Below are 12,391 nucleotides of genomic sequence, written 5' to 3' on the forward strand. Positions count from 1 at the left end.
TCCGATGTCAAAAAAGATCTTGCTGTTGTAGTCTTGACAACATCATCATCAATCATAGATAGTCAGACTGAGCGGGGCCTAGTTTGAAATTTCCTGCTTCAAATTTTTTGAACTATCTCCTGCATATTTTGTCCAAAACTGCATCTCTACCAAAAACTGTTACTAAATTTTGCCATGTTCCTGTAGCATATTTTCCGTGTTGAAGTTTGTACAAAATATGGTGTCATAAAGGAGCTTAATCGGTAGCCATGTTTATATGATTGTGTCTCACTAAGTAAAGATATGAGATGCTTTTGTTTCGGTTAACACAGAAAAGACTGTCTTACCTGCATGTGTGGGGAAACTTGATATAACACTATCTGACAGAACTTTCTGGTAGACCTTATTTCTGTGTATATATAGAGAGAAAGAAAGGAGGAGTGATTTTCAGGAAAAGCTAAAAATCAGTTAGTACCAGATTGATCAATAGGTTGATCTAATTATCATCAATTGATCTAATTATATAGGTCACTAGTGTTATGAACTATAGCTCCATCTGCTGAAGAAATTCCGTAGTATCGATGTGATTAGGTCAAAAGGTATTAAAAAAAGCTAAGCTTTCAGAAACTGATATATATATAATATGTAAAATATGAAACATTATTATTAAACGTAATTGGAACCAACTGGCAACAAACCTTCAGTTTCATAAATTTTAATTAAACACATCCCTGCTGCAAAGATACGCTTTGCACCATTTTGTGTCATTCTTTAGCATGTTACATCACTTTTTCCATGCAATTTCTCAGCACTGAGAAATTTTTAGCCCGTTCGCTGCTCAGCATTAACACAAGGACTTTCCAGCTATAAATATGACCGCTGTTAGTACCCATTACTTTTCTTGCCTGCTACTGCTTGAATAAACCATGTCTCTCACTTTGCATTCTTTCTCTATTGTCTGAAATGTAAGCTGCGTATATTGAAATTGTGGAGCACCTTAATTATCCCTAGTGTGGTACGAATTTAAGAAAAATATACTTCTGAATATTTTTTCCTGTTCAAAATAAAAACGATGTTTTACTATCAAGCCTATTGTGATATTCGCAGCAGTTAATACTGAGTTTTCTGTATTTTTTGTTCTTTTACTGTAAAAATATTTGAGGAATTTTAAATATTATTTTCATATTTCTTGTAGGCTAGTGTTCTTGCTGAGAAAGAAATACCGGAGTTGAAAAAGAAAATAGAGGTGGTTACAGCTGATATAACAAAATCTACCTCTAAAATAAATGAGGTAATATATTGCATTGTAACTATTTTTTGTTAATTTTTATTTATTTATTTTATTTATTTTTTATGGGTATGAATTTTGATGAAATTTCTGTTCCTGTAGCTAGATGTATTGGTTTGATTTATTGATTTGAAGCAGTCCACATAAGAAGGAGGCAGTTGTATACTGCCTCATAAATATATATTTATTTATATATAAATTTATTTAGATATAAGAGATATAGAATTAGTGCTTACAGAATTATATTTACAATTAATTTTGAAATGCCTGTCTTTAAGGTACCAAGGTGTATTTGTTTTTCATAGTGCAGTTGTGGCACGTATTTGGTAAGTGCACTCCTGCAGCTGTTGTGCAGTTACCTTGTTCCTATCCAAAACCTAACGTATTCATTTTCTGGTACAAGGTGTCATCAAAGGGAGCTGTGTACATATCCTCTTGAACATAAAAGCAGCAAAGAGTATCAGACACTATAGTAATATTCAGCATAGGTCATATGACAGAGTTCATTCAGAAATGCAAATAACCATAATTCACAAATTTATTTTAAAGTCATAAATAATTTCACATAGAAATAAAATTTAGATATAAATTGATATTTGCTAAGATTTTAACAGCTTATTACAAAATGATAACTAACAGTTTAATTCAACAGACTGTTGCTGATTTAACAGTGGAAGTAAAGTAATTAGTTTACAGGTCATTTTGTTATTGAAGTGCATTTTCTGTTATTTTCATTGTTCATTCAATGTTAGTCATACTTTTAATTTCGCAGCTTACTAACTTTTCATTAATAATCTTATTTTGTCATTCATCACAACCTAAAATTGCCAAATAAAGTTGTGAAAAAGGCATTATATAATGAAGTCAGATATGAGGTTATAGAGCTATTAGTTTTTTATCAATTTGAAAGTATGAAAGTGAGGTATGCTTTTGCTCGAATTTGAACTTCGGATCTTCCGGTGCTAGCCAGATGTGCTTTCAGTTACATATGAGAGCAGTTCACAAAGTGAAAATTTTATTTATTCTGTTCAACTTAAAGTGACTGGGGAGGGAGAAGAACCGGTCGTTGAATCCAAATGGTGGTGATGAATTAATCAATCCACCACGTTTTAGTTGGGGGCCACTTTAGATTTTTCTTTTTGAGCCAGAAAGCATGAGAAGTCAGTGATGCCCTCACTTGGGATCAATCCATGGATTTTTGGATGGTAGCTGGATATGCTACCAGTTTTACACCACAAGAAACTTGCAGTGGAAAAGGCAATTATAGGGTCAATTTCTGATTTAGAAGATCAAGAATTTTATAAAACCATTATGAAATTTTTAAGAAGGTTTTTGATGGGTTTTGTATGTATTATTTCTTAACAATTTTTCAATATCTAATAAATTATTCAAAAATAGTTAATAAAATAGCGTTGAATTTCAGAAGAATTTTAGCTGCATAAAAAATTTTCAGACTGAATGATGAATATTTTCAGTATGCAAACAATAGAATAAGCTAATAGAGTGAGGCATTTGTGTTTAGATCTATTTATCTATCTATCTATCTTTCTTGATATATATATATTTATAGATTGAAATATTGGTTGTTGCAAAAGAAATGGCTGCTGAATGATGTTAGGTTTACACTGGTTATAGCAAGCACTAAAGTTTATACAATTTTTTTTTCACATCGCATGTGTCATGTGTTTATGATGCATTTACAGTATTTATTTCATTCATCAAGTATTACATATAAAATATTACCAACATTAAGTCAATCACAGAACCCAGTTAGTTAATGCTGCTGTACTTTTCACAAGTTCAAACTGGGAGAGTCTGCATGAACATGAATAAAGAAAACATTAATAAGGCATGTGATGCATCTGTAATAAACTGCTTAAAAGATCATTCATTCACTAAATAAACATTATTCAGCCATTTCATGTCAATTGACAATAAAAGAAAAAGTAAGGAAGATCAACTAGGGTGTGATTTAAACAAAGAATGGTGTTTGGAGGCATGCTTTTCTCTTTTAAGAAGAAGTAAAGAAAAAAAAAAAGGTTCCTGCACCAAATTGTAATTGAGGATGAGAAGTGGATATTCTCCGACAATCATGTTCATTGCTGTTGTGAGCAAAAGATACTGCGGGAGGACTCGAATGGCACTTTTCAAAAGAAGTTCTTTTTTACTGTATGGTGATCTGCTGGTGTTATTTATAATTCATTCCTTTAATGAGAAGAACAATAAATGCAGCTTGCTATTGTACAGCAGGTTTGGCAAAATGCATGACAACTTATGCTTTAAGAAAGCTGTAATTGTTAATAAAAACATATTCTTATTTCTTTAAGATAATGTCTGACTACGTATGACATTGTCAACTATACATCAAGTCAATAATTGTGGATGCAAACTTGTCCCTCATTTTTTAATATTTCCTAACAATTACCCAACAGATTGCCAATTTTTTCCATCACTTGAACCATATTTAGTGTAAGAAATATTTCCCAATGATGAATCAGTTTGTCAACAGTAAAGGACTTCATCACACTGGTTTTTACAAATGTGATATAAATGTCTTTGCTACATGTTGGCAATGATGTGTTGCTGATGAAGATAACTTGATGGAACTGTTATTCTTTTTCTTTCTTTCTTTTTTTTTTCTTTTTTTTTGGGGGGGGGGCTCATCTTTAAAGTTGGCCATTTCATTTGGATCAACTTACAGAAGTATTTTATTCTTCAGTATCCCCCTTTTTTAACTCAGCTGGGATATATACTAAATTCAGATATTAAAAAAAAAATCGTATTAGGAATTAGATTTTTAGCTAGCTACCATAAAATATTTATCCAATATTCAAAACCAGCTTTTTATATGTATGAAATCAGAATTGCATTCTTTCATAAATGTATGTTAACAAATAATTTTGACAAGTGTATAAGCTTGTAAATAATTCATATATTAAAATGAAACCTTGTTTTTTTAGTCAGGAATATTTGTGATAAATAATTATTTATATTATATTTATAAGAGGTGTGTATAATTAAAAAGTTTGAAGACTAGGGCTTTAGGTTATACATACTACATATTCTTCTATTTCATGTCAGAAATTGTTAATTTTGCACTTGCATAAGTATCATATGGCTCTCTTCTAGCTTTCATATAAATTTAAGTATGTAATTAAATGTGTATTTTCATCCAAAACCTTATTAATTATTAACCATGGTGCATTTTTGTTCAAAATAATGTTACACAGTGAAGAAGGCTGGTACATAATGCAAAATGATAGTCATATTGTACTATACTAATATGTGTTCTTAATGTCTAGAATGTAAATGTCAGTGTATAAATTTTACAACTCGTTTAACATAATGTTATATTAACAGTGTCACTCTGCTTTCTTTGATTATGTTTAAATCTAATGTGAAAATAAAATTTTACATTACATTGGTTCTATAGTTAGAGGAAGTCTTGGATGACATAAACAGTGACTTGAAGACAGCATCTAATATTATTCCTGATGTTATTCAGATTGGTCAAACTCAGCGTGATATAGAACGACTTACAAGAAATTTGACATTTTTAAAATCACAGATTGCTAATAAAGGTACTAATATACTTTCATTAAACTGAAGCTTGACTTTATTTAACTCATTAATCCAAGTTGGAAATAATTTTTAAAATAATTCAAATTATTTTTTTCTTTCATTTATTAGATCTTTCACGGAATGTTCAACAAGCTGTTGAAGAACAAAATTCTCTTCAGCAAGAAGTGTAAGTCTTAAATGATCTCACTTTATGGTGTTTTTTGTGTTTATAAAACCTGCTTATTTTTAATGCACTGTTATATTGGCCTTTTTAATACTATTCCTTTTGCAAATTTTTTATTTCATGTGTTTATTTTGCTAGTCTTTACAGTTTCATTATTTCAGAAGTCTACTGTGTATTCAAAATGTTTTTAAAGTCTTTTATGTTTAAGATTTCACTATACACAATTTCATTTAACAGTGTATGTGTAAATAATATTATATACTTTAAAGCTTTTATTGATCCTGACAGGAAGTGCATAGCTCAAGAAATTGATTTGATTCAACAGAAGATTAATGACTTCAGAGAACAAGTGCAAGTATTGAAAGGAAGGATAAATGATTTAAAGGCTAAAAAAATTAAAATGTATACTGACTTACAGAAAAAAAGTTCCTTGATTGAACAGCATGAAGCTTTGATAAAAGAAAACTCCCATTTAGCTGAAGCTGCAAAGGTATAAAAGTTTGCAATGCTTTTTAAAAGAGTTTTAAGAAAATGCAATGTAAATAAATGATATATAGATATATGATAAATAAAAGAAATCTCCTGGTTATGCATAATTTGATAAAATAGTATTCTGTACTCATAAAATTATGCCATTAAGGATCATTTATAATTAAATTTAAATTAGTAATTCAAGAATTAATGTTTTTCATGCATTTAAAAAAATTTATAGTGTAAACTGTTTTTCATGCAGCATCTATGCACTAATAGCTAATCTTACTGTCTATATGGTTGCATATATACAACTTTTTCTAGATTAACGTTCTTAGATTTTTTTGAGCATCTATCGTTATAGCAGTGTCTGTAAAGCAAATCAAATTCAAATTTCCTAGCATACGTTTCTTTCTCTCTGTCATCATAACCATCATTATTTTTTCTTAACCATTATCGTCTGATCATGTGTAGGAAACATTGGTTTAATGATAACTACCCTCCTTTCTGCTTTAATTTCATCAACCTCCATTAATTTCACCAGCATTCTGCATAAACCTTTTTGTCTGAGCTTGATTTTATATTATGTTTGCTTGAAATTAAAGAGAGAGAGAAAAGTGTTTTCTGCATAGAGATAGTATTCTTTTTACAGTATTTGAATTTTTATCACATATGAGCAATTACATTACTATTATTATTATCATGTATGCATTTTTCATCAGGGATCCTTATTACATACAAACTGAATGTAAAGGTATTCACAGACATATATGTTGTTTATAACTGGTAACCACTTCTAATAAAATCCCATCTTTTTTTGGTGTGTGTGTTGGTGTATGTTGGTTTGAATTTTTAGAAAATATATTGATGCATCTGTATGAAATATTAATATTATCATTTCAAGATGTCAATCTTAAAGCCTAGCAGCACGAAGGCTTACCTAGCCATTATGGAAGTCTAGAAACTTTAAATCCATTTGTGCAAGATTGCTAGCATAAAAAGATAATTTCCATTTGAAAAATGAGCCATATATATTACTTAATGGATAAATTATTCTCGAATTAGTGTTTAAGTGAAACAATGAATTAGTGTTTAAATGAAACAGTCAAATCATGCTTTGAAAATAGTAAAATTCTTCAGTAGTAAAAATTAATGAAACAAGTGAATCTCAAAATGAATTTTTTACATACAGTACACTTTAGTTTTAAATTGATGCCAGTATATAATTTATTACTATGTTTAAAACAACCTTCTCCTCTCTAAAAATATTGCTGAGACTTATATAGTTTAAGGAGTAATGATTCTTCCTTGCTTCCGGTGTAACATTTCATAGATTTATTTATTTGTTTTTTCAATTTAATGTGGTTTTCTTTTATGTTGGATGTCGGGAAAAGTTTTGATGTTTTAGGTCTTCAAAAATTGCTTTTTTGGCTTGGACTTATCCTTATAAATTTATTTTAGTGTTATAAAAGAAGATAATATTTGAGTTCTATTATTATTTTGTTTATTGAATCAAAAATTTTGTTTGAATTTAATTAAATTAAAAATCTGAAATTTTGATAGTAATTAATGTAGAAATATTTGTTTGATATTAAAGCTTTTAATTTTAAGAAAACTTTACTTAAAGCTCAATACTAAAAAAAGGCTTCTAGTTAGGCATTAAATTCATGCTCTTTGTATTTATATATCTGAACAAAAGAATTTATCGCAAGAATATTTCATAAATGAAAAATGTAGGGGAAATGTATCATTTTTCATACTTTAGTGATTTAACATTGTAAACTTGCATTTTATTTCCATGCACTATGGTGCAGTGGTGTGCAATATTTTAATCTGTGTGCATTGGAAGAATTATCTTATTTTGGAGACTGTATGTGATCAGATAAATGGCTAAGGGATTGAAAAGGTTTGTAATTAAATATGTATTTTTTGAAGACACTTATTTTATATTCACAAGTGTCTGTCTCATTGAATTATGAGAAGTGTCAGAAGTTTCACTTAGCCTGAAATAGTCCATAAACATAATGATACAAAAATTAACAACATTAATGCCAACATTTGAAGACTTAATAAAAGTTTCTGACCACTTTTGGGGTTGTATCTCAAAGGTCATGCTCTGCTGCAAGTGCTGATGCAGAATAAGTCATGTAATTAGTTCCCTAATTGTTTTGAGAAAAAAGTAAATTTAGAAGACTATACTGCCTTCAGCATCAGTGAAATTAAATTTTTAAAGGAAAATATTAGAGAATTGTTAGGTTTTCAAAGCAATAAAGATAAAAAAATATATAATGCCCTCACCAGAATTAAAACTCCGGACCTTTCGATTGCTAACCAGATGTACTTTCCACTTACGTCATGAAGGTACATGGTAAGGAAACAGAAAATGCCGTACATACTTCCGCTCTTAAAGATTAATGGGGAGGGAGGGGACCCAATCTCTAAAACCTGGTGGTGACAAATTATTGTTTACTATCTTTCAATTCGGGCACCACTTGCTGAGTCATTAAGTTTTTTGGAGTAGGAAGAATGAAATATGTGCAGTGCTCTCGCTGGGACTCCCAGGCATGCTTTTATTTACAGCATAAAAGTTTGTGATAAGGAAGTGAAAAATAAATTGCAAATTGCTCATTTTTTTTTAAGTGAAAGAGAAGTGTTAATTTTCAGGTAACACTTTGTGCTTATGATTTATTATTCAGAGAGGCTACAAGCTGTTAAAAACAAATTTAGCCTTTCAGTAATCTGAAAACTAAATTTCAAGATTTGGATGACTACTTTTATGTTGACCATATGTCATGCTCGAGCATTATTCCCGATCTTGAAACTAGGCTTTTACGGGGATGTTAATAGTCAATAATAAGTTCAGTCAATCATGTGGAATTTTGACCCGAAACATGAATCCCCCCTTTTGACCATAAGCACCACTTGTCTGCTTCAATCAGTGTCACATAGTCAGATCACAGAATGAACAAGATAGTTACAGTGATTATTATATCTGTAATTAAATGGTTTATGCTAAATATCTTTCTGCCAGTTTAAAGGCAACCATAGGTCAAAATCTGGACTTAACAGAAAAAAACATCTTTAGGGGAATCAACGTATGAATTTGTGCAAAAACTTGTAAAAGGCATTAGAAAAATCTATGCCTCCTTTTTATAGCAGTTATGAATTTTGCAATTAATATGAAAGCTGATCAAATGCTCTTGTTATTGGAGTTGTTATGCCAAAGAGACAATTAATTATAAATGGATGTTGAATATCCTGGAACTCATGTTAGTAATTGTCTACGATTTTGGAACCAAAGCATTCTTAAAGAAACTTATTCTACGCGACAGAATAAACTGTGATTATTTCGAAACTAAGCAAAGGATTAAATCTGACAAAAGCTGAGATGATTGTCTTTGAAAAAATTGATCCAGCTGATGAGCTTCATGAGCTGGATCTGGAAGATAAGTAAAAAAGTATTCTTGCATGCTGTGGGGAACTTTTGATAAGTGAGGGGGGGGGACATAAACTCTTTTATAGTTCAATATGAAAATTTTCCATTCTTCTGAGATTCTCATGGAGCTAAGCCACTCATTTTAAAATTATGATGTAAGTAAATATAATGTATATTTACTTGCATCATAATTTTAATAGTATAATTATTATCATATGTAAATGCTAATAATTTCACTATCACATATAATAGTCATTTATTTTAATTATGGCAATTGCTCAACTATTTAGCATTCAAGTAACTGGAGTGTTTTAAAATTTTAGAAGATTTTTTTTAAATGAAAAAATTAAACAATGAGAGACTCGTACAACCATCATGAAACACGTCTAGGTCTATGATTCATAACAAAATCTCGCTGTTACCAAACAGTGTGATTTACCACAAGCTATAGATAAGCATGACACCCATTGCAATCTTAAGATCTTCATCTTGGTTTTCTGTAGTTAATTTTCAATAAGACATTTCATGTTTTATGATGAAGCATGTAAGTTAACTGATACTTATCTGTTTGAAAAGATTAAAATTTTAGAACTTGCACTAAATGAACAACATGTAGCAAAGTATTTACAAAATTATGTTATTCTTTATTATATTATAATATCACAACAAGTGTTTTAAGATTTTTATATGCTATATCCTTAATTTGTGTCTGTTGATTATCAAATTAGATAAAGTTAGATCGCGTCTTTCAAGTTTTTGCTGGAATGTTTGGTGGTGCCAGTTGGTGGGATCAACTTTCATGGTCGATATAACATAATTGTTTAAAAATCATAATATCGAGGAATCAACTACTAGAAGAAATTTAACATACTGATAAATATAGACTTTTGATATTTAAGTTGATAACAAAAAAGACTTTTTTTCTTTTAAATTGTAGACTGAAATTTTTTCTTCCATTCATTTATCATTTCTACCTTGAATCGCATTTTTTGTACTCTTGACTCTCCAGAATTTTCACGTGTCCGGCATCTGGCATTGCTGAATCCTTCTAGTTAGTTGAGCTTTTATTGTATTTCCTCATTAATATTTCATTAAATACAAACATTTTTATTGTCTGACAAAATCATTTGCCTGATACAACAGCTCTAACTCTGACTTTATTATAACTTATATCAAACTATATTCTTTGGTCTAGGAATGAATTACAGATAAACCCCTCTGTAACAAATTTGTCTTAGAATAACGAATAATGATAGTGATTATAATAAGGATAAAATTAATTAATCTTTTAGTCCTATCCAGTATCCTATATGCTTAATGTTATTTTATACTGTTATCTTATATATATGCGGCTTAAGTGTTTGTCTCCGATAGTTTATTGGTTGCTTGCGTAACTGTAAATTGTTTTATTCGCTGTGCATTGCAGCGTGTGACGAATATTATGAGAAAGCTAAGCCGGAAAAATAAAAAATACAAGAGCATGTGCATTGAACATTTAATAAATAAATTTAACATCTATAGATAATAGAATTTGGAAATATGGAACCGGCAACAATGAAAAAACAAATAAAATGAAATAAATAAATATCTTTATTATATGCAGCTTAAGTGTCTGTTTGTCGCCGATAGTTTATTGGTTGCTTGCGTAAGTGTACTAGCCTAGTGAAGTTGCCGTGCCAGAGGGTTGCCGTTTCAATTGAGACGTAGACAATTTCCTGTAAAACTAACCTATGCTATGTCCATCAATAAGTCTCAGGGACAAACGCTTAAGCGTGTTGGGATTTTTTTACCTGAGCCTGCATTTGGACATGGTCAACTTTATGTAAGTAAAATTAAAAATAATGGATGGTCCTCTGCAAGGCAAGCTTAAAAATGATGGAAAGATCTACACAAGAAATGTTGTGTACAAAGAGATCGTTGACATGTGAATTAACATTTTATTATTTAAATCACCTTTATTTGTTGAGCTAGTGGTGGCTTTTAAGAAATGTATCGCCAGTGGTTTCCTTCATTGCACTCTACTCTGAGCAATTAAGCAAGTAGAAGGGGGAAACCCTTTGGGGCAGTAAGCAAAGGGGCTTCCTTGCCGTCTTCCCTGGATAATTCAGTTTGAATTACCAGGCATGAATAATTTTAATTACAATTTATAATATCTAGAACAGCGGTCATTTCGTATGACTGCCGAGCTTTCTAGTAGTGAATATCCAAGAATATGAAAATTTGATGTAGCGAACTGTGTGGATATCTTTGTTTGAAACTTTTTTGTGTTTGTCATATGTTCCCAGAATTTATGCGAGTTTTATTGAGAGAAATACCTTATAATCTTAGGACACCACATGGTGCACATGACTGTGTTGAACCAAAAAGTATGAATGGGTCCTCTGTTTCAATTTGAATTTTTCGATTGTGCTTCCAGACAGAACTCTATTCAAGGTTGGTGCTATGGTGGAAATTTTATAATTTTTGTTATTCAGGGGAAGAGAAAGTAGTGCTTTCTTTAGCTTGTGGTTTCACAATGAATTCTTGTTTTAGGAAAGAACAATCCCAATAATAAGGATTTTGCCATTGTGTAGGTCTTTTGCCAGACTTAGATGTTCTTGTAAAGTATTGAATTCTGTGTTGCAATCATACAAATCTTTTGGAAAATGATTGTATTTTCACTGGATGTCATAGAATGATGAAATTATCTTTTTCATATTTTTTCAGAAGAGTAAACTCTTATGTATTCTTTGATCAAGCTCTTTGCCCTTTATTTCTGTGTCAAAAGTTCATCCACTTGAAAGCAGTAAATGGGAAGCTTCTACATTGAAGATAAGGTCAACATCATTTAAAAAATACAAAATGAATGCAGCCAAATTGATATCTGCCGGAAATACAGTTTATCAAAATGTGCAGTTGGTATATGAAAAAAATTGAAATTCTATAATTTCTTCTGTTAGAGAAAACTTGGATACAAGAAAAAAGTTGAGAAATGGAATACAGGGAGGTTGAAGAAGCATTGTTGAAATAGTATGGCATTCAAAGAAGCCATAATCTGCCAATATCAAGCAAATGCTCCAGGAAAAGGCTAATGAATTTGTTAGACATTTTGGAGAAACTGAACAAACAATTAATTTAATAACTGCATTTTAATTAGATTTATTAATAACTTCTTTTGGTAGATGTGACAATGTTAATCTTTTTTCCCTTTACTCAGTCCTAAACAGTGCATATTTTTGTGAGATAATCCATTTTTCATAGTCAGATCAGAAATATTAAACCAAAACTTTTGATCTCTGGAAGTTTTTATAGAGTTTGACTGTATTTTTTAAATTTGTGTATTATCATGCAGTAAAATTTCTCATGGTATTAATCACCGATAGATGAGAATCTGCATAGGTGAACTTTAAGTATTTATAGCGTATTGAACACCAATGTTAGTCTATAACCTTTTTAACCCTTTAAATGGTAGCTTAATAAAATTAATTTCATT

The 12,391-nt window shown here is 30.3% G+C and overlaps 1 protein-coding gene across 2 annotated transcripts in view; it reads left to right on the forward strand.

The window, feature by feature from the left end:
• The window catches only part of rad50 (DNA repair protein rad50), a 100,881-nt gene that overhangs the window by 53,407 nt on the left and 35,083 nt on the right, over positions 1-12,391 (forward strand). For both annotated transcript variants that reach the window (XM_035364934.2, XM_035364935.2), the window contains exons 24-27: positions 1,175-1,270; positions 4,701-4,848; positions 4,958-5,015; positions 5,301-5,502. In XM_035364934.2, coding sequence (XP_035220825.2) covers positions 1,175-1,270; positions 4,701-4,848; positions 4,958-5,015; positions 5,301-5,502 — 504 coding nt within the window. The remainder of the gene's footprint in view (positions 1-1,174; positions 1,271-4,700; positions 4,849-4,957; positions 5,016-5,300; positions 5,503-12,391) is intronic.

Source organism: Stegodyphus dumicola, chromosome 6 (assembly GCF_044657685.1).
Source record: "Stegodyphus dumicola isolate Sdum_Otavi_A_Nest chromosome 6, ASM4465768v1".
NCBI classification, from domain to species: domain Eukaryota; kingdom Metazoa; phylum Arthropoda; class Arachnida; order Araneae; family Eresidae; genus Stegodyphus; species Stegodyphus dumicola.